The sequence below is a fragment of the Zootoca vivipara genome, chromosome 9 (assembly GCF_963506605.1).
Source record: "Zootoca vivipara chromosome 9, rZooViv1.1, whole genome shotgun sequence".
NCBI lineage: Eukaryota > Metazoa > Chordata > Lepidosauria > Squamata > Lacertidae > Zootoca > Zootoca vivipara.
Genome location: NC_083284.1, coordinates 5,780,930 through 5,800,129, shown reverse-complemented (window position 1 = coordinate 5,800,129; position 19,200 = coordinate 5,780,930). Strand labels below are relative to the sequence as shown.

At 47.3% G+C, this 19,200-nt stretch overlaps 1 protein-coding gene across 1 annotated transcript in view; it reads right to left on the bottom strand.

Annotated features, from left to right (window-relative positions):
- Positions 1-19,200, bottom strand: part of DDRGK1 (DDRGK domain containing 1) — a 33,944-nt gene extending 14,744 nt beyond the window's left edge. The window contains exons 1-4 of the mRNA XM_035101173.2: positions 19,077-19,200; positions 13,511-13,672; positions 9,061-9,167; positions 6,799-6,900 (exon numbers count right to left, since the gene is read on the bottom strand). Of these exons, the coding sequence (XP_034957064.2) occupies positions 6,799-6,900; positions 9,061-9,167; positions 13,511-13,672; positions 19,077-19,164 (459 nt within the window). The 5' untranslated portion in view covers positions 19,165-19,200. The remainder of the gene's footprint in view (positions 1-6,798; positions 6,901-9,060; positions 9,168-13,510; positions 13,673-19,076) is intronic.

Here is a 19,200-nt window from a genome sequence, read left to right as displayed (position 1 = left end):
ATGCTGAAGCAACGGGCGGTTGTGGGGTGGAAGCATCTATCGGAGCCGCTGGGGCTTTTGAGAGGAAACAAAGCAATTTAAAAATATACATTTTGGTTTTTTTCAAATGCCAGAAAAGACCTGTGGAAAGGACTGCGTGAGATGTGCATGAATGCTCAAAATCAGTGTTCCCCTTCCCCTTTCTTTCTGACCAAGAAAATGCAAGAATATTGGAAGCCCAGACTAGAAAATGAGTGCAAAATAATTACTCCCGGCTAGTTTTTATCAGCCACGAGGGCAGAGGGCACAGATTCCTGCCCAGTCCAAACCATGCCCTCCTGTCCATGCCATTGAGCCATGCTAATTGAAACTTAATCGAAACAACAGAACTAGGTAGAGCTCTGAACTCCTCTTGAGATTCATCTGCCAAAACAGTAGAGTCAAGGTCTTGGTGGGTCCAAGTGATTTTATTTCTAAAATGCTTTGCAAATAAGTCACAGCGAGCTACCATTGATAACAGTGGGCAAAAGGGCCCATGCCACCCAGAAAATTTCTGCCAGGTGGCATTTCTTTGCTGCATTGCCTTCCCTGCCACGGAGCAGGCAGATATTGAGCACTCCCTGGTGTCTGACTGCATTTGTCTAGTTTTTCTGAAAATGTGTCCAAGCTGTCTCCGGGCTTGTTTCATTGCCCTGACCTCCGGTATATGCCAAGGCATATGGGACGCGGGTGGCGCTGTGATTTAAACCAGTTAGCTATTTGGGCTTGCCAATCAGAAGGTCGGCAGTTCGAATCCCCACAATGGGGTGAGCTCCCGTTGCTCTGTCCCAGCTCCTGCCAACCTAGCATTTCAAAACCACGCCAGTGCAAGCAGATGAATAGGTGGGAAGGTAAACGATGTTTCTGTGCGCTCTGGTTTCTGTCACGGTGTCCCGTTGCACCAGAAGTGGTTTAGTCCTGCTGGCCACATGACCCGGAAAGCTGTCTGTGGACAAATGCCGGCTCCCTTGGCCTGAAAGCGAGATGAGCGCCGCAACCCCATAGGCGCCTTTGACTGGACTCAAACGTCCAGGGGTCCTTTACCTTTACCCAAGTGGGCCCTGTGAAGCAGGAGAGGACACTTGGGTGATTGTATCACTAGCCCAAGTCAGCTGGCTCCATCAACCTCTGAGGGTGGGCCATCTCCCTTTGCAGTGGAGGGAAAGTTGCTGAACGCCTAAATCTCACCAGGAAGTGATCCAGCCATGACAAGTGACGGATGCAACCCCCACCCCACCCCCCGCTTTCAGATTAGCTTCTGAACAATCTCGAGATCCAGAGTGTGGCCTGCCACATGAGTCAGGCCAATGACATGTTGGGACCACCACCTTGGGATGGACGTTGAAGCCCCTAAGAACCAACACTGGGAATCCTCAATACCACCTCTGTCAGCTCAGGCAGGGAGACTGCTAGGCAGAGGGGCAGGCGGCAAACCAGCAGAATCCCTAATCTGTCCCAGTTACCCTACACCAAATGCAACAGGAAGTGGACAGGGATCCTGGAGAGAGAGAGAGATATATATATATAAGATTTCTATGGATCACAAAAACTCCCTTTTCGCCACCCTCAAGTCTGTTCTGATGCTGGACAGAGCACCCAGTTGGGCATAGCTGGGTGAGACCAGTTCTCCCCTGCTCACCCACCCAGGTCTCGGTAATACAGACCAGGGCAGCCTCCTCAACCACAAACAAATTATGGATAAGGGAGGTCTTATTCAAGACCGACCTAGTGTTCATAAGAGGCAGTCGCAGACCGGAGGGCAGGCAGATAGGACGACCCCAATTCCTCTCCCCAATGGAGTGCGCGGCACAGTCACTAGTTGTCTGTGCCATGTGCCCCTTACCTGGTCTGCCGCCCCACCTCCCACACCATACTTCCCTTTACCCAGAACCACTATGTTTCAATGGAATTGAAATTGCCATACGATAAAGCACAATATAGAGGAATAAAAGAAGCAGCAATATATTTGCAGTTAAAAACAGGGCAGGAAAATCGTCAAATAGTTGGCCGAGACCTTCGACTATTTTCAAGTGGTTTGTGGTGGGGAGAGGAGAGTGACGTTTCGGAACCACTGGCCTGATTTATTTATTTTTCAAAGCAAGAAACAAGTTTCAAAAGAAAATAAAAAAATTCCTTCCAGTAGCACCTTAGAGACCAACTAAGTTTGTCATTGGCATGAGCTTAGTTGGTCTCCAAGGTGCTACTGGAAGGAATTTTTTTATTTTGTTTTGACTACGGCAGACCAACACGGCTACCTACCTGTAACAGGTTTCAAAACGTTTAGCTGAAGCAATGTATGAAAACCAAAATTTCCCTTTGACACTTCTATTGGCTAGCCCCCTCCCTTCTATGCTTTGGAATCAGCAAGGAATCTAAACTTTACATTGCAAACAGCCAACTGTTCGTTAGAGGCTTTTTGTACACGTGAACAAAGAAAGAAGAACCTGGAAATGCTTTAGTTTTGCTTGGTAACGGGATTTCCCCCCTGCTTTGAGGAAGTTAACAAAATAGCCTGAGAATAAGCAATGCAAAGCTCAGTTTGAAGCAAGAGATTCCTGCGATCTCCTGTGGAAACTCAGGCAAAGCAAACCGGGTTTTCCGCATTAAAGTTTTCTGCACCTTATTACCAGTTGCAAACGGATTGAGTTATCTCTACATTCCTTATGCGATTTGCACCCCGCTGACTTATCCGTTAAGTCGCAAGCTTAGTGGTAAATGACGGGTTTTGCTCGCAGAATGTCCCAGGTTGATGCAATCTTTATTTATCCGGATCATTTCTATACTGCTTCACCAACAGACAGTACTGGGCTTAGAGAGCACAAGAAGCCAGCAGGAACTCCCACCAGTCCCACCCAGCTTGGGCAGTGGTCAGGGATGATGGGAGTTGTAGTCCAACAACATTTGCCGAGTGTCAGGTCAGCTGCCACTGGCTTTGAAGAGCCACCTGCCCGATCCCATGTGTTCGTGTACACTTGCACCGAGGGCACCCTCTCGCACACATTATACTGTCCTGTAAAATATACTGAATCCATGAAATATGGCTGGTGCTGCAGCTGCTGTCTGACTGGGGGTGGGGGTTGAGAGACGAAGGGGAAGACTGCCTGCCCATGCGGGACGTGAAGAACAAGGGGCGTAGGGGGGGGGGGGTCTGTAGCTCAGTGGCAAAGAATCCGTAGGCATGCAGAAGGTCCCAAGTTCAACCCCCAGCATCTGAAGGTGGGGCTGGAAGACCCTTACCTGAAACCCTGGAGAGCTGCTGCCAGCCCGTGCAGGCAATACTAACTAGACCAAAGGCCTTACTCCTGTGTGTGTGTTTCTCAGCTCTGTGCAAGCCTTAAGTGCCCCAATTTCCCATGCCAATGCTGCTTGGCATTAGTAAACATCTATGCAATTCTCTCTCTCTCTCTCTCTCTCTCTCTCTCTCTCTCTCTCTCTCTCTCTCTCCCTCTCTCTCTCTCTCTCTCTCCCTCTCTCTGTTTCTATATGTTTGTGTATGTATGTATAAACATATACAGTACAGTGGTACCTTGGAAGTTGAACGGAATCCATTCCGGAAGTCCGTTCGACTTCCAAAAGTCCGAAAACCAAATCGTGGCCAGAGAAGCCTCGTTAGACGTTCGGGTTTGAAAAGAATATATATGTATATACAGTGGTGCCTCGCTTAACGAATGCCCTGCTTAACGAAATTTCCGCTTAACAAAAGGTTTTTTCTAGCGGAGGTTGCCTCGCTAGACGAATGCGTTTTACGAAAAATTCGTCTAGCGAATCACGGTTTCCCATAGGAATGCACTGAAATTCAATTAATGCGTTCCTATGGGCAAAAAAAATTCAAAAAAAATTCAATGCATTCCTATGGGATTCGCTAGACGAATTTTTCGTTATAAGAAAAGACCTGTGGAACGAATTAAATTCGTCTAGCGAGGCACCACTGTATATATGTAAAATATATATATGTGGGTGGGTGTACAAACACCCACACATGAAATTTAAGGTGTCTTAGAGCAGCGTTTCTCAACCGCTGTTCCGCGGCACACTACTGTGCCGCGAGGGGCTGGCTGGTGTGCAGCGAGCCTCTGGGATTGGTGCTGCTGCTGCTGGCTGCCGGAGGCTCGGGGTGCTCTGTGCGTGCTGCTGGGTGACGACCCGGCAAGCCTCCTCCTCCTCCTGCCGGCTCCCAGAGGCTCGGGGCACTCCACCATGCCTCAGCCCCCACCGCACTGAGCGCGCCTCCTTCGCCTCCTCTTCCCCAGCCTGCGCTCGAGGCCGTGACGCCAGGGCCGAGCGTGCACTCCTCTCGCTGCTGCTGCTGTCCGGGAGAGTGACGAAGCTGAGCGAGATCCCCCCCCCCCCGGTCCCATGGGGAGGCCTGACATCACCGGGGCCGGAATCTGCCCCTCGCTGCCTCCGGCTTCAGCCCCTGCGCGCCTTCTCCCGGGGAGCCTCGGCGCGGCGCTTTGCAGGCGGCCCCCGCGGGAAGCCTGCAGCTACGGCGGCGAAGGCGCCTTGTGTGGAGACCCGACCTAGCGGAGGCAGGCCTCCCGGGCCATTTGCATTTGCACGCGCCGCAGACGGGAGTGCATCAATTCCTGCAGGTTGCGCGTGCTCGCCCTGCCTGCTCTCTCCGCAGCCCAGAACCGGCGGCTGCTGCAGCGCAGAACGCTCGGAGAGCCCAGCAGCGCCGCGGAGCAGAGAGCCTGCGAGGAGGGAGGAGGAGGACTCCTCTGTGCTGCTTGGCAGTGGCACATTAGCAGTACGGTCATGGACACCCCGGGATAGGGGCCCTTCCTGACAGGGTGGCTGCAGCCCCTCAGCGCAAGCTGAGACCCAGTGTCGACGGGGTGCCCCCTCCCCAGCCCAGCCTGCTCCATCTGAACGCGGGGAGGAAGGGAAGGCATGGGCGTATGTGTGTGTGTGTGTGCGCGCACACACACACACGGTCCAGCCCGCCACAAGTTGTAATACAAGTACTGTAATAAAAACAGTAATAAATTTTAAAAAAATAAGACATCCCCTGACGGTGTCTTAAAAAGGGGGGAACACGGTAGTCAATATAGGGCGGCACAGAGTTAAATTTTTTAACTTTTTTAATGGTGGTGTGCCTCGTGATTTTTTTCATGGAACAAGTGTGCCTTGGCCCAAAAAAAGTTGAGAAACACTGTCTTAGAGGCCTGCTGCAGCACAGAGGCAAAGACTGAGCTGAGAGCAGGAAGTGCCCAATACAATCACACCTCGCTCATAAACCTGCCAGACGATTTCACACAACCCACTCTTTCTCAGCCTCCCCCCTGCCCCCATTTGCAACGTGAGAGTAAGAAGGATCTTCTTTTGCAGGGCTGCAGACGCGAAGCATTTTGAGGGTATTACGAAACCTCTGTAACTGCATGCATTTATATAACTTGATGAGGAAACGGTGCCCTGAATATGCTCCTGCGCGCTCTCTCTCCCCCTGTTCCCTTTTATCTTGTGTGTCATTTCTATTAAGATTGTGAGCCGGCGTGTTACTTTTTAATCAAGCACCTAAAACAAACCCTAAGGCGTTGCACAAAGAACAACGGCAGCAACAGCAACCCCTTTTTTTAGTGTCTCCCAACTTATGAAGTGCTGGCCTGGCTGTACGTATACGAAGTTTTTGAAGAAGCGACTGGGACAAAGGGGGCCTATGTAGTCCAACCTCTTGGTCTTACTCTCGAAAGCCAGATCTCTGTGGGAAGGCCCACAAACAGGACCCGGGTGCAACAGAACTCTCCGTGCTTCTGCATCTTCTACCTGTGATTCCCACCAGCAGGTGCTCCAGAGCGGTGGCAGAGCATAGCCATTGGAACTAGTAGCTAGCATCCGACCCAGACTCTGCGTTCATCTTCTGAGTCTCTTCTTCATGTGCCTTCTCTGCGAGAGGTCAGGAGGGTGGCAACACAAGAACGGGGCCTTTTCTGCAGTGGCTCCCCATTTGTGGGATGCTCTCCCCAGGGAGGCTTGCCTGGCGCCTTCATTATATATCTTCAGGTGCCAGGCAAAACGTTCCTCTTTAACCAGGCCTTGGGCTGATTAATATTCTACAGCCTTTTAAATGTGTTTTAGTGGGAGGGGGTATTGTTTTTGTTGTTTCTGTTTTAACTATCTGTGCTTTTACCTTCTATTTTTATCTTGTGAACTGCCCTGAAATCTGATGAAGGGCAGCTAATAATAATAATAATAATAATAATAATAATAATAATTCCAATCCTCTTTCGAAGCCATCCACCGCCAATTAAAATTATGGCACATATCGCAGTACTATCACATCTTAGGGGCGCATTTGACTTGTGCAATTTCAACCATGTGCAACTGGAAGGCCGGCTGGCTGAAAGTGCGCAAGTTAAATCCAAGCTACGGAGAAAGCTTCAAGGCTCAGCCCGTTGGCTGTGGGATGCTCTCGCGAGGCTCATCTTGTGTGAGCATCCCTGACCTTCCGGAGTCAGCACGCTAGGCGGGTCTCCCCACCTATCGCCCCACAAGCAAGGCAGAGAGCTCAAAAGCTTTACGTCAGCAGTACGGAGCATTCTCCCCCCCCCCCCAACCAGCTAGCCAAGCCAAGGTTGCATGGATACATGGAACCCTTGAAACGGAACCCCTGTGTAAGATGCATTCTATATTTATATTTTTGCCTTTTCTCCAGAAAGCTCCTGGTGGCGTAGCAGCCTCCTCCGTGGTGGTTTACTATCTGATGTCTTCGCACCAGGTCCCCACGTGGGACATTTCTGAATTCAAATCCCAATCCTTTCGCCCCACGGCAGAGCCCACCTGCTTCTCCTCCTCCAGGCGCAGTCGCTCGTCCTCTTTGCGACGCTCCTCCTCTCGCTTCTGCTCGAGCTTCTTCCGTTCCTCCCGTTCCGCATCTTCGGCCTTTGGAAATTGGGGAGCGGGGAGAAAAAAGTGAGTGTTATTCTCTGGCAAGTTTGCAGGCCAAGCGCATCTACCTGCTACCTAGCCACCTAACACACGTACACACACACACGTATGTAGGGCATGTGACCCAAGTACATCAGACAGGAGTGGGGAGGGAACCTTTCTTGGCACAAGGGCCAGCTTCCCTTCTGAACAACCTCCCGAGGGCCGCATTCCATCGGTGGGCAGGGCCAGAGGCAAAAGGAGGCGGAGCCACGAACGTAAATGTGACCTTTGTGAAGGGCTAGTCTGTAGGCACACTCACACACACGCCTCCATCCCAGCAAGAGACATGGCCAGAGTCCAAGGACACATTCCAGGCAGGCAAAACCACTTGGCGAGACAAGCAGGGCTTGTGATGTGTGTGTGTGTGTCGCTTTGAAGGGCCAGGGGAGAAGGTCTGAGGGTCCACACCCAGCCCTTGCTTCTCCAACCTTGACCAGAAGATCACCTCTCCCCATATCAACCTTCTCAGTTGGTTCTTGTAATCAGAAAGCCCTCTGGGTGCTTCCTAGGTGTTGGCCCACCCCGGGGCCTTCTCAGTCGTGGCCCCGCCCCCTTGGCAAAGAACCTCTGCCCCCTCTTTATTTATTTAATTTATTTTTTTGCATTTATACCCCACCTTTCCTCCAAGGAGCTCAAAGTTGCCACACATGGCTCTCTTCCTCCCCATTTCATCCTCACAACAAGGCAGGCGAGGCTGAAAGACTGCCGCTGGCCCAAAGGCATTTTGTTTTTTTTACCTTTGTAACATGGGCTAATTTCTGCACAGACTCATTGCCTTTCATTTCCAGGGGGAAAGAGACTTGGCGCTGACCATCAGACAAGGGCTTTTCCCACCAACCTTGCCTTCAAAACAGAGTCGCTGCCACGGGCATTGTATCTCTTGTGTCTTTTATGAACTGAGTTGAAGACTATGAGTCATGGAGGTGGGGAGAGAGAGCATGTGAATTCGGCCGTGCTTCGTTTGTTTTTGGTTGCTAGTTTGCTAATGTTGCAAACATTGTTTCATGGGTTATTTGTGCTGTGATGCTTTGCAAGTCTTATAATACGACTTTTGCTGTGGTTGTGCTGTTGAGCTTGTTTTTTTCCAGATGTCTTGTTAATGGCGTTTTAGACAAAGTGATTGCTTTACTGATGTCCCTTAATGGTTTTACTGAGGATTTGTTAATAATTCTAGATGACATGTTGGAACTGCTATTGTTATTCATTGTTTGCGACGCGCTTTGTGACTTGTGTTGAGTGAAAAGTGGCGTAGAAATAAATGCATTTAAAGGCAGCCCTGTACAAGGAAGTTTTCCATGTTTAATGTTTTATGGTGCTTTCATATTTTGCTAGAAGCCGCCTAGAAAGGCTGGGGCAACCCGATCAGATGGGCAGTAAATAATAATAATAATAATAATAATAATAGTAATAATAATAATGAGTTACTAGCCCAGAGATGGAAGGAAGCGACAGTCCTGACCAGAGAAAAATGGCAAATCAAGTTGATGGGCCATGCCAAAATGGCAAAATTAACTGGGAAGCTCAGATATCAAGAAGACAAGAAATTTTAAAAAGAATGGGAAATGTTTATAATGTATATACAAAATCATTGTAAACAGGTCAAAACATTAGCAGGATTTTAAACACACTTGTAATGTAACAGAATGTATAGATAATCTAGGAAGATGAAAAATGGGAGAAGTATTGATATGCAGTTGAAAATAGAATCAATAGGACCCATGGAAGGGATGGGGGGGAAGTAAGGAGATTCAGAGTCATCTCGATATTTGGATTTTGTAATCTTTTGTGTTGTATGTTTATATTTTGGAAAATCAAACAGAAATTTATTTATTTCAAAATAATAATAATAATAATATGATAATAATAATAATAATAATAAATGAAATGAAACGAAACACACTCACAAGCCTCTCTCTATCCCCCATCCAGACAAGTATCACATTCCAGCCAGGCAAAAATGGTTGGGGTGCAAATAAAGGCTTGTGAGGTGTATGCCTTGTTGGAGGGAGTCAAGCAAACCAGGTCCATGAAGGGAGAATCCTGCAGGGCTGCGATTGGCCTGTAAGCCTGAAGTTCCTTATCCCTGCTTTGCAAACTTTGGAGAACACTCACCTCCCTCTGAGCCTTCCTGGCTTGTTTCTCCTCTAGCTTCCGCTGTTTCTTTGCTCCAACCTTCCCAGAAAACTGAGATTCAGTTGCTTCCGCTCCATCGTTCTCCTCTGCATAAGGATATTAAATAATTAAGACACGAAAATGAAAAAGTAACGAGAGAGAGCCCATTATCAAAGGGATCGCGCAACAGGGGGCCAACCTGGCTGGCTTCTACCTGTCTTTCAGGAAACTTCTTAAGTCTTTCCTGGGGGCTGGGATGTGATGCTATTCATGTGTGAATGATTCTGATTTTAGGCTATTTATATAGGATAGTTATAAATTGTTCATCTGTTACAATGAATATTTATTGCCAGCTCCTGAGAGAACCTTTTGAGCCGGTTGGAGGGGAATCTATCTTAACACAGAAAATATTGGCGTTAGGGCTGGGCAATACCTGGTTTTCGACATCATGATATATCACCAGCTAAACATTGCAAAAAATACCAATATATTATGATGTCTGAAATAGGGATGGAGCTATGCAGAGGCCTTGGCCGGCTTCACGGTTCCCCCCCCACCATGATTTCTGCATAGTACACACACACGCATCATGACTCACGATACAGTGGAACCTCAGGTTACGTAATAATAATAATAATTTATCATTTATACCCCGCTTGTCTGGCTGGGTTTCCCCCAGCCACTCTCCTCCATGCGAACACTTCGGGTAACGAGCTCCGCTAACACAGAAGTAGATGCTCCTAGCTGCGAACTTTGCCCCAGGATGCGAGCGGGAGTCACGCGCTGGCGGCGCAGCAGCAGCAGGAGGCCCCGTTAGCGAAAGCATGCCTCATGTTAAGAACAGTTTCAGGTTAAGAACGGACCTCCGGAACAAATGAAATTTGTAACTGGAGGTACCGTACCACTGTATATTGCAGGGTCAAAAATTATGAAACCCATATCACGATATGGACTTCAAAGTGGTTTTGGATATTGATGTATCGCCCAACCCTAATCGGATGATGGACAGAGACAATGACCTGAATCAGGAGGCAAAGATTCAGGACTCCAAGAAACGATAACTCTTGAACATCCTTGGGAATTGGAAGAGGGCAGCAAGGCTCAGCTGATTATCACTCTCCTCCTTATCAGTTGTGAGCTGGCTGGGAAAATGGAGCGGGAGGCCTGGAAAAGAAGGCTGGCTGCAATGGGAGGAGTCTGCACCTGCTTCATAACAGGTTGCGGCTTCCCAAACTAGAGGGGTTCATATTCTGATCCCACAGTTCTGAAATATGCCTGCGTGACTATGAATATGCCTGGTTCTGTCTTCTCGTTTCTGTTCAGAGATTCTGGCAATTGCAATACAAGGCCAAAGGAGACACTAGGGCAGGCACCCCCAAACTGCGGCCCTCCAGATGTTTTGGCCTACAACTCCCATGATCCCTAGCTAACAGGACCAGTGGTCGGGGAAGATGGGAATTGTAGTCCAAAACATCTGGAGGGCCGAAGTTTGGGGATGACTGCACTATGGAAATGTGTGGCTTAACACACACACACTCTCTCCCTCCCTCTCCCTCTCCCTGTGTGTGTATTTGCTCCTGAATGAAGGGTGCATTCAAGTGTGATCCTGACTCTTGCAGGGTCCGTGTGTGAGGGACTCTCACTCTTACTGTTGCCACTCTCATCAGGTGACCCCACAACACAATCAAAACGTTAGGCTGCCACATACCCCCAAATGAGATCTTGGTGTAACACTAAACTGTGGTTTAACATCCACAAGCCTTCTCTGTCCTCTCCTCTCCTCCCACAGAACAGCTGAGAGGAGGAAGATGGAAGCACCTGCTTCCATTTTCAACTAACCAATGTTTGCTACATCCGAACCAGGATCTGAAGTTAAACTATGGTTTATCCAACTGTAAACCATGGTTTACACAAGGTTCAAAGTTTGACAAGCTGCTGACACTAGGGAAATGTGTGTGTGTGTGTATGTGTGTGTGTGTGTTTGCTCCTGAATGAAGGGTTCATCCAAGTGTGATCCTGACTCTTGCTGCGAGGAGGAGGATGGAAGCACTTGCTTCCATTTTCAACTAACCAACGTTTGCTACATCCGAACCTGGATCTGAAGTTAGTTTTAACCATGGTTTATCCAGCTGTAAACCATGGTTTATGCAAGGTTCAAAGTTTGACACGCTGCTGCCATGTGACCAGGGGAGGGGGGAGCTTCCAGTCTCCTTGTTGCAACCTCAAGGGAGAAGTGTACAAGCCCAAAGCTAAATTATGTAACACAAAACTGCAGGTGGGGATGTGAACTTCCAGATGTTGTGGATTCAAACTCCCACCAGGCCCAGCAGGCATGGTCAATGACCAAGGACGATGGAAACTGGACTCTAAAAATCTCAGGAGAGACACAGGTTTCCCATATGCGCATAATAATAATAATAATAATAATTTTATTATTTATACCCTGCCCATCTGGCTGAGTTTCCTCAGCCACTCTGGGCGGCTCCCAACATAACACTAAAGACATAATAAAACTTCAAACATTAAAAGCTTCCCTAAACAACTGTTCCTTATGAACTAGGTCAAAATATTTTTTACTTTGCGACGTATCTGACAATATCAAGCAGCCATGGTCAAAAAGCAGGGAGCCAACTTATGGCAATGGCCTGGTCAGTGGGCAGGTGACTCAAGCCTAATGCAGCCTCGACTCAATCCCCGATGGTGAACTCCTTCGCTGAACTGAAGGATTCAACACAAGCAGCACCATGCCTCCGAGATTACTTCAATGGGTTTGGTAATTTGACAGAAATTATAAGCAGCCTGGCCTGAAAACATCAAAAGCGCTTTTTTCTTATTTCATTCTTTTTGAAATGCCTTTGCACTTCAAAGAGATCCACCCCAAGTTGAAAAGTTCAGAGCTGTCAATTTGCCATCTGTGCGCCGCTAAAACGCAATCGTGCATTCAGCAGGCGCACGGTTTGTGTAGATCAAAGACGAGGCTCTCTGCCACTTTCAAAGTGGAAAAGCACAGTCCCCTTTCAAAGAGGGAAGGGAGCCGCGGCTTGCAGGCTTTTTATGTGCTACCAATTTCACAGCAAACCAAAGCACCTTCCATTCTAGCGGTTGTGCAAGTTCCCACCAATGGAATTGTTGCAGGCCGCGTGGCAAACTGGCGGCAGTGGCAGGGACTTCTCAGTGTGGAGTTATCAACATAACCTATGGCTCCTGATCTACCTTAACACATGGCTCCCTTCCCTAGGCACTTCTCTCACCAATTCAATGTCTATGCTGGGAGCCACAATCTCCCATCTCCGGAGAAGGGAAATCTTTTTTTCCAGCCCGAGGGCCGCAATTCCATCGGGGGAACATTCTGGGGGCTACATGGCAGGGTGGGGAAAGGAATATAAAATTTACCTTTCTACGGTAGGCTGTTTTGAACACACTTTCCCACGCACCCTCTCTATCTTCCACCCAGAGAAACAAGAAGCATGGCCAGGGCCCAAGGGCACTTTCCAGCCAGGCAAAAGCACCCAAGGAGGATGTGTGGCAAAGCAGGTGAGGGGGCGGGGCCTGGGGAAGAGGGTGTGGCTGAGGCACGTGGCCTGGGGAGAATTGCAAGAGCCAAACACAGAGATATGGAAGGCTGTATTTGGCTCCCCAGGTCTGAGGTTCCCCCCCTGTTTCCTATCCCACATGCAAACTCCGGCATAGATTATAGCCTGCACAGTTGTGGCCAAACCAGAAAATGGCACCAGCGCTATCTGAAAGCTGCCTGTTTTTAGATTATCTATCATGAATCTGGAGGTGATATTCCTAGAATACTGCTATTTGTCAGCTGGCTCAGCTGCTTTTGTTTTCCAGATTTAGTGCTGTTTGCAATTTTACTGGCATAGTAAAACAGTGAGCATGTAAATGTTAAACCAAACCACGGTTTCGTGTGAACAACCAAGCATGCGGAGATGCAAGGGTGGAAATCGCAGCCACTGCCACACTACCCAGAGCTGAGCTATGGCTTGGGCTTAGGGTTATGTCCAAACTTGGGTGCAAGGCTTGCCTTGCTCTAAACAAACCGCAAGCCTGCATTTGGATGTTCACGCTAAGCCAAACCATGGCTTTACTCTCAGCAGCATGGCAACAGAAGGGGAAGAGTGAAGCGGCTGCAATTTCTGCTCTGAGTACCCTGACCTTTGCTTGTTCGCACTTGGTCAGTTTGACTTGGCGTTGGCGTCCAAAGTGGATCACTGTACTTTTAGTGTTTTTTAACTGCCGTGGTGCGTTGCCTTGGATCCTCAAAAAGTGGGGTCTAAATGTTATAAATAAACAGACATTTGTGAAGTGAGCACGTGGGTCCTAGTTGACTACTGTGGGTGAAGATGGGATGGTGGATGAGAGGAGCAAATTGTCTGATTCAACAGACTCTTCAAATGGCCAAAAACTAATCTGACAAGGAGAAGCTGCTTGCATTGGTTACCTTCTGCCGCATCCTCTGCCTGCTGCGAGCGTCTCTGAGCCAGCGCCCTGTTCCCCAGGTTCCTCCGACGTCGGGGCATCCCCTCTCCCCGCTCGCTGGTGTGGGGTTGAGGCCTGCCAGCTGCAACAACGGCCGCCACATTTTGCTGGTGCTCCTCATCACCTAGAGAAAGGGGATATCTTTGATTGTGTCTCAACCAGAGCTTGCTTATTCAGAACCGAGTCTTTTTACTTCAGTACTATTACTAAGGAATTCATGTGCAAAACGCTTTTGAAAATAATGTTACAGCACACACTAAGCACGGAGTTAAACGCATACTGGACTCATGGCTGAATGGCACCACCCACAGGACACACAGCTCATGCCTATGCATGTCTACTTAGAAGCAAGTCCCATTGAGTTCAGGCGACTGTGCATAGCAGGGGTGGGGGAATCCTGGGGCCAGATGTTGTGGAACGGCTGCATCCAACGTCATCAAGGCCATTGGTCTTGCTGGCTGGGGCTGATGGGAGTTGGGGGTCCAAAAACCTCGCGGGGGGGGGGGGGGGAAGGATAAACAGGTTCATCTCTTCTGCTGTATAGGATTGCAAGCCAAATGCCCCAGAAAGCATTGCTCAGCTGAGATCGAAACAACGATGCATCTGGAAACCTGATTTCCCTGACATGTTAAGTATTTGGTACTGGCTTCAAATTCAGCCGGGGATTTTGAAATACGCCCTGAGGTTTCTCAGAGTTTATGCTATTGGAGAAACTCAGGACACCCCAAGGAGCAAATTCAGACCTAGGGTGGTATTGTGTGTGTTTTTTCCGTTAGCGCAAGGACTTCCATTTATGCAGTGGGACTCCCCCCGCCCCCAAGCTTCTCCCTGCACTCTGCACTCTCTCAGAATCTGTTGGGGAAGCCAACAGATTCTGGGGGCACACAGGGAGAAAAGGGGGTCAATTCTGGCATGCAGCCAAAAGTTCTTGCACTGATGGAACGAGCACGATGAATCTTGCCTCTACTTACTGGGGTAATATTTACAAGACACTTTGAGCTGGCCCCATCAGAAGGCAAGGTGGGTCTTGCCTGCCTCATCTCTTGTGAGAAGCACCAATGAAGGAGTGCTGCAATCAGGTGATTTTTAGACTCATGAATTAAGGTTCTTAAGGGGAGAGGAGGGGGGCTCTTTTAGGTAGCAGCATGTATTACTTTGCTTATTTCAAAACAGGCAACAGGAATTCCTGTTGCAGCACATCAATGACTGTGTGGGTCTGAGGAACTGGAAAATGTCTTTTTCCTTGTGCCCTGAACGATCAGCCACACAAAGTTCATCTGAATACAGTAATGGTTTCTTCAGCAAACTGGGCTATGGGGTTGGAATTAGTATACAGTATACATATATTAGGCACTTCAGCCCTAATTCTAAATGTAGCCTGTTATGCCTGCACTTAAATTCAACATCTAAAGTTCATCTATTTGCAGTGGCTCCCTGTTTCAGGAATGCTTGCCTTGTACCTTCACTACAGATCTTTAGGTGCCTGGCAAAAGCATTCCTCTTCTCCCAGGTCTCTGGCTAATTAAAAAAATCTATGGCCTTTTAAAATGTGTGGGTGGGGGTATTTTGTTTGTTTGTTACTATGGTATGTGTTTTTATATTGTAAACCATCCTGTCATTGGGAGTACAGTTGCTGTATATTCATTTTAGTTGTAAAATGCTGTATATTCATTTAGTTGTTAAAAAAAATCATAATTTTATTACCTATTATTTCTGATGTTTTACAATTTGTTGTTCAGTTAATATTCAGCTTTGTTGGCTGTTGGGCACACTATAAATGGACTGATAGTAAAAAAATTTAAAAAACCTGCTAGAATCGGATATGAAAATGGAATGGAAATGGTAGCCCTAGAGTGAACTTCCAATGCTCGCACAAAACTACAGAAACGTCTCTGTGCAAATTATTTATTTAAGAAAATAGTGCTTCACAGATACACACTGCCAGGATGTGGATAAAGGACCACATGATTTTTTAAAATTTTATTTTGCATGTGCTTCGTGGAAATATCCAAATAAGAACAGCATCATAGCAACTTTGTTGGCTTGCCGCTGCCCCCCCCCCCAATCACAAGTGAACTGGCTTTTGAATTTTACTGAACTCTCCTGCAGCCTTGATGTTAAACCAAAAAGGGGAGAGGGAAGATGCTATCGCCAAGACACATCGTATAAGACCCGCCTGCACTATGTAAACAGTGTAAAGATGGCGAGTCAGGAAACAATTCTGCAAACTGATAAAAGTTAGCTTGTGCCCTGAAAGGTTGCAGCAAGGCATGCTGGGACCAAGAAGCAATGATCACAATCCTTGAAGTGGACACAAATGCATGCAGTAGTTTTGGCTACCGGGGGGGGGGGGATCAAAACAGGCACCTTATCACGATACCCCATTAGGAACAAATTAGTAGACAAATAATAATAATAATGGCAGATTGTAAATAAATAAACAGGACCAACTAAAACTACAAAGCAGCGAGCTAGCTTTTGAATTTCACAGAACTCTTTCTTGGCCTCAGTGCTGAACCAAATAAAGAACTTTGTGTGTGAGATATATACACAGTATTATCTTAATTTTGTTTCCAAAGGTAGGGTCTTTGTTAACAGGAGGGGGCAGAGGAACACAGGAAGCTGCCCTGAGCCAATTGGCACATTTAGGTTAGTATTGTCTACACTGATTGGCAGTTGCAAGCAAAGGGACAACCTTTATTTTATACCCGGTTATTTATTGATCTGGCTTCTCACGTGAGAATCATCAACCCCTGTCTGTAAGGCCCCTCTCCCTAGTATCACGTCCATAACTTGAGGTTGCACCACTTTCTCACCTTTTCCAAGGCCTCTGGTTAATGGGTTAGTTACCCTCTTACCCTTGCTCATAGCATAACTGGTTTTCCTGGCGGCTGGTATTTTTTATTTCTCTTTCCCTTCAGACCACATCTCAAGTGCTCCTACCGATCCGATTTCTAGCCTGGAGTAACAGTGCAATGGACTTCGCGCAAGCTACCTATATGGTATTATTGTCTTAATGCTTGGTAGACATATTTTCATACAAAAAAACAACAACACTAAAAAAATACGATACAAAATTTGATAAGTTTTAACTAAATTTTAACAAACTTTTACTAAATTTTAAAAACTTTAACCTAAAACTTTCTAAGATGCCAGGGATCGAGTTTTCTGCACTCAGAGCAGGTGCTCTGTGCTAATATGCACTATCCCCCGCCCCAGAGTTACATGCAACATATCCCAGAAGTGTAAAAGCAGGGGAGGGGGGGTCCCACAGAAGTGTCCAAGTCACACAGTTGTGCAATTTTGCAATTATCTTTTTTTTTTAAAGAAGCTAACTGCTGTACCACATCCTGCAGTGCTTCAGATTCAATTACTAACCCAGCCCAACACAGCCCTCCTTGGCTTGTGAAATGTCGGGTCTTGCTGACGTGGATGGCTGAGATGTCATTAATGATCTGTCGTCAAGTGCCACGCAGAAGGGATGTTGGACGTATAATAACTCCCGCAGAAAGGACCAGAAGCCCAGTCTATACAGGGCACAGAGTTCAAATACAGTGGAACCTCGGTTTACAGGTACGAACACCTCGGTTTATGAATTTTCGGTTTATGAACGCCGCGGACCCATCTGGAACGGATTAATTCACTTTCCATTACTTTCAATGGCAAAGTTCGCTTCAGTTTATGAAGACTTCCAGAACCAATTACACCCATGCTTCGGGTTAAGTACGCTTCAGGTTGAATACTCCGCGGACCCGTCTGGAACGGATTAATCCACTTTCCATTACTTTCAATGGGAAAGTTCGCATCAGTTTATGAATGCTTCAGTTTAAGTACTCCGCGGACCGTCTGGAACAGATTCATCCACTTTCCATTACTTTCAATGGGAAAGTTCGCTTCAGTTTATGAACGCTGCAGTTTATGAACAGACTTCCGGAACCAATTGTGTTCATAAACCGAGGTACCACTGTACAGCGTGCCTGGTATAGTGCGCCCCTTTATGGTTCAGGGTGCAATTGCTTTAAAAGGCTCATCTCGGGGCAACAGGGGCAGATGCTCTAAACACCTGATTGATGTGCCCTCAAACACAGCAGAACCAAAAGTGCATGCATGTGTGCATCTAATAAGGGTGGTTATTTATTCTAATTTCTGGTGAGCACTGCCAGCACAGCTAAAGCACAGTAAGACATGTAGATGTGATTATATCCACTGCATGCTTAGAATCTACCGGGGGGGGGGGGGAGCTGTAATACACGCAAGTACAAGCTCAAATTGAGGTGGCAGCAGCAGTCGCATTTTGCATTGATTTGGATTAAAATTGTTGCACATGCCAAGGAATCACTCCTTAAATGCTTACTATCAACAATCAGAAGTTGGGGGGGGGAGTCCCCCCTCGTTTGCTTGTGCCTGCTCAGACATGTGACGCTGAAATTACCTCCACAGTAGCAGTGAAGGAAAGGCACTCTGCACATGGTTAGAAGCACTCATGTCTTTCCAAGGGGCAAGAGATACAGAGCCTGGGGAAAAACAGATTCTGCCACAGATTACCTAGGCCAGCAGTGCCAGAAAAATGGGACAGCGGGTCAGGGGTAGAGTATATTCTTTATCCAAAGAAGCCAGGCTTCTCCAGATAAGTCCAGGAACAACTCCTGCTCATTATCCTGGTGCTGCTACCAACGTGGCGATCTCCAGATGCTATCAGACTCCCAAAGCCCAGTGCTTTTTTCTGGCGCGAAGCAGGGGTACGTATCCCCCTATACACATTTAGGTGCCAGGCAAAAACGTTCCTTTTCAACTAGGCCTTTGCCTGACTTTATCTACATCCTATACCCTTTTTAAAAAGTGCTGGCTCTTTCGGAGTTTTTTTATTGGGTGGTGGTTTCATTTGGATTTTATGTATTTGATATTTTATGTGAATCGCCATGAGACCTTCGGGTACTGTATAGGGTAGAATAGAAATTAAACAAATAAATAATAAACATTTTGTGAATCTAAGTTTGGCCTCATTGAGGGGGAGTATTTCAATATGAGTAGGAAAATGAAAGCAACCCTAAATATTTTAAAATTTTTTTTAGAAAAAGGCACTGATGATAATAATAATAATAATAATAATAATAAGCAGCCACCCATCTTACTGGGTTGTACCAGGAAGCGAAAAGCAGGCTCTGGGGCTGGGGAATGGGTATCAGTCATGAGGTTTGGAGGAAAGGAAGAGGCACTCGGCACATGCTCAGAGGCGGTCTTAGTTAGACACCCACCCCAAGAGAACAAAGCTCTTGAAGATGTTGTCAAATATAATATTATATATATTATTTTATACTATATTATTACATAATATAATACTATATAATACTATAGTATTATATTATTATATATTATTAATTTTATATTATATTAGAACTCCCTTCTCCCTACCCCCAAACAGGCTTCTCTTTCCCACAACCTCCCCCCCGCCCCATTTTCTAAGCAGGTGGGAGATTCCGGGCCCCCCCCTTACGGACCACGTAGAGAACTTGCCCCCCCCGTCCTACCCGCGCGCGCCTGTCCCCTGACGCGGCTGACGAAGACGAGAAGCGCCGCCAGCAGCGCCGCCGCCAAGACGTAAAGCACCGGGTCCATCTTCGCCTCGTAAACTCCGCCCCCTTTTGACCACGC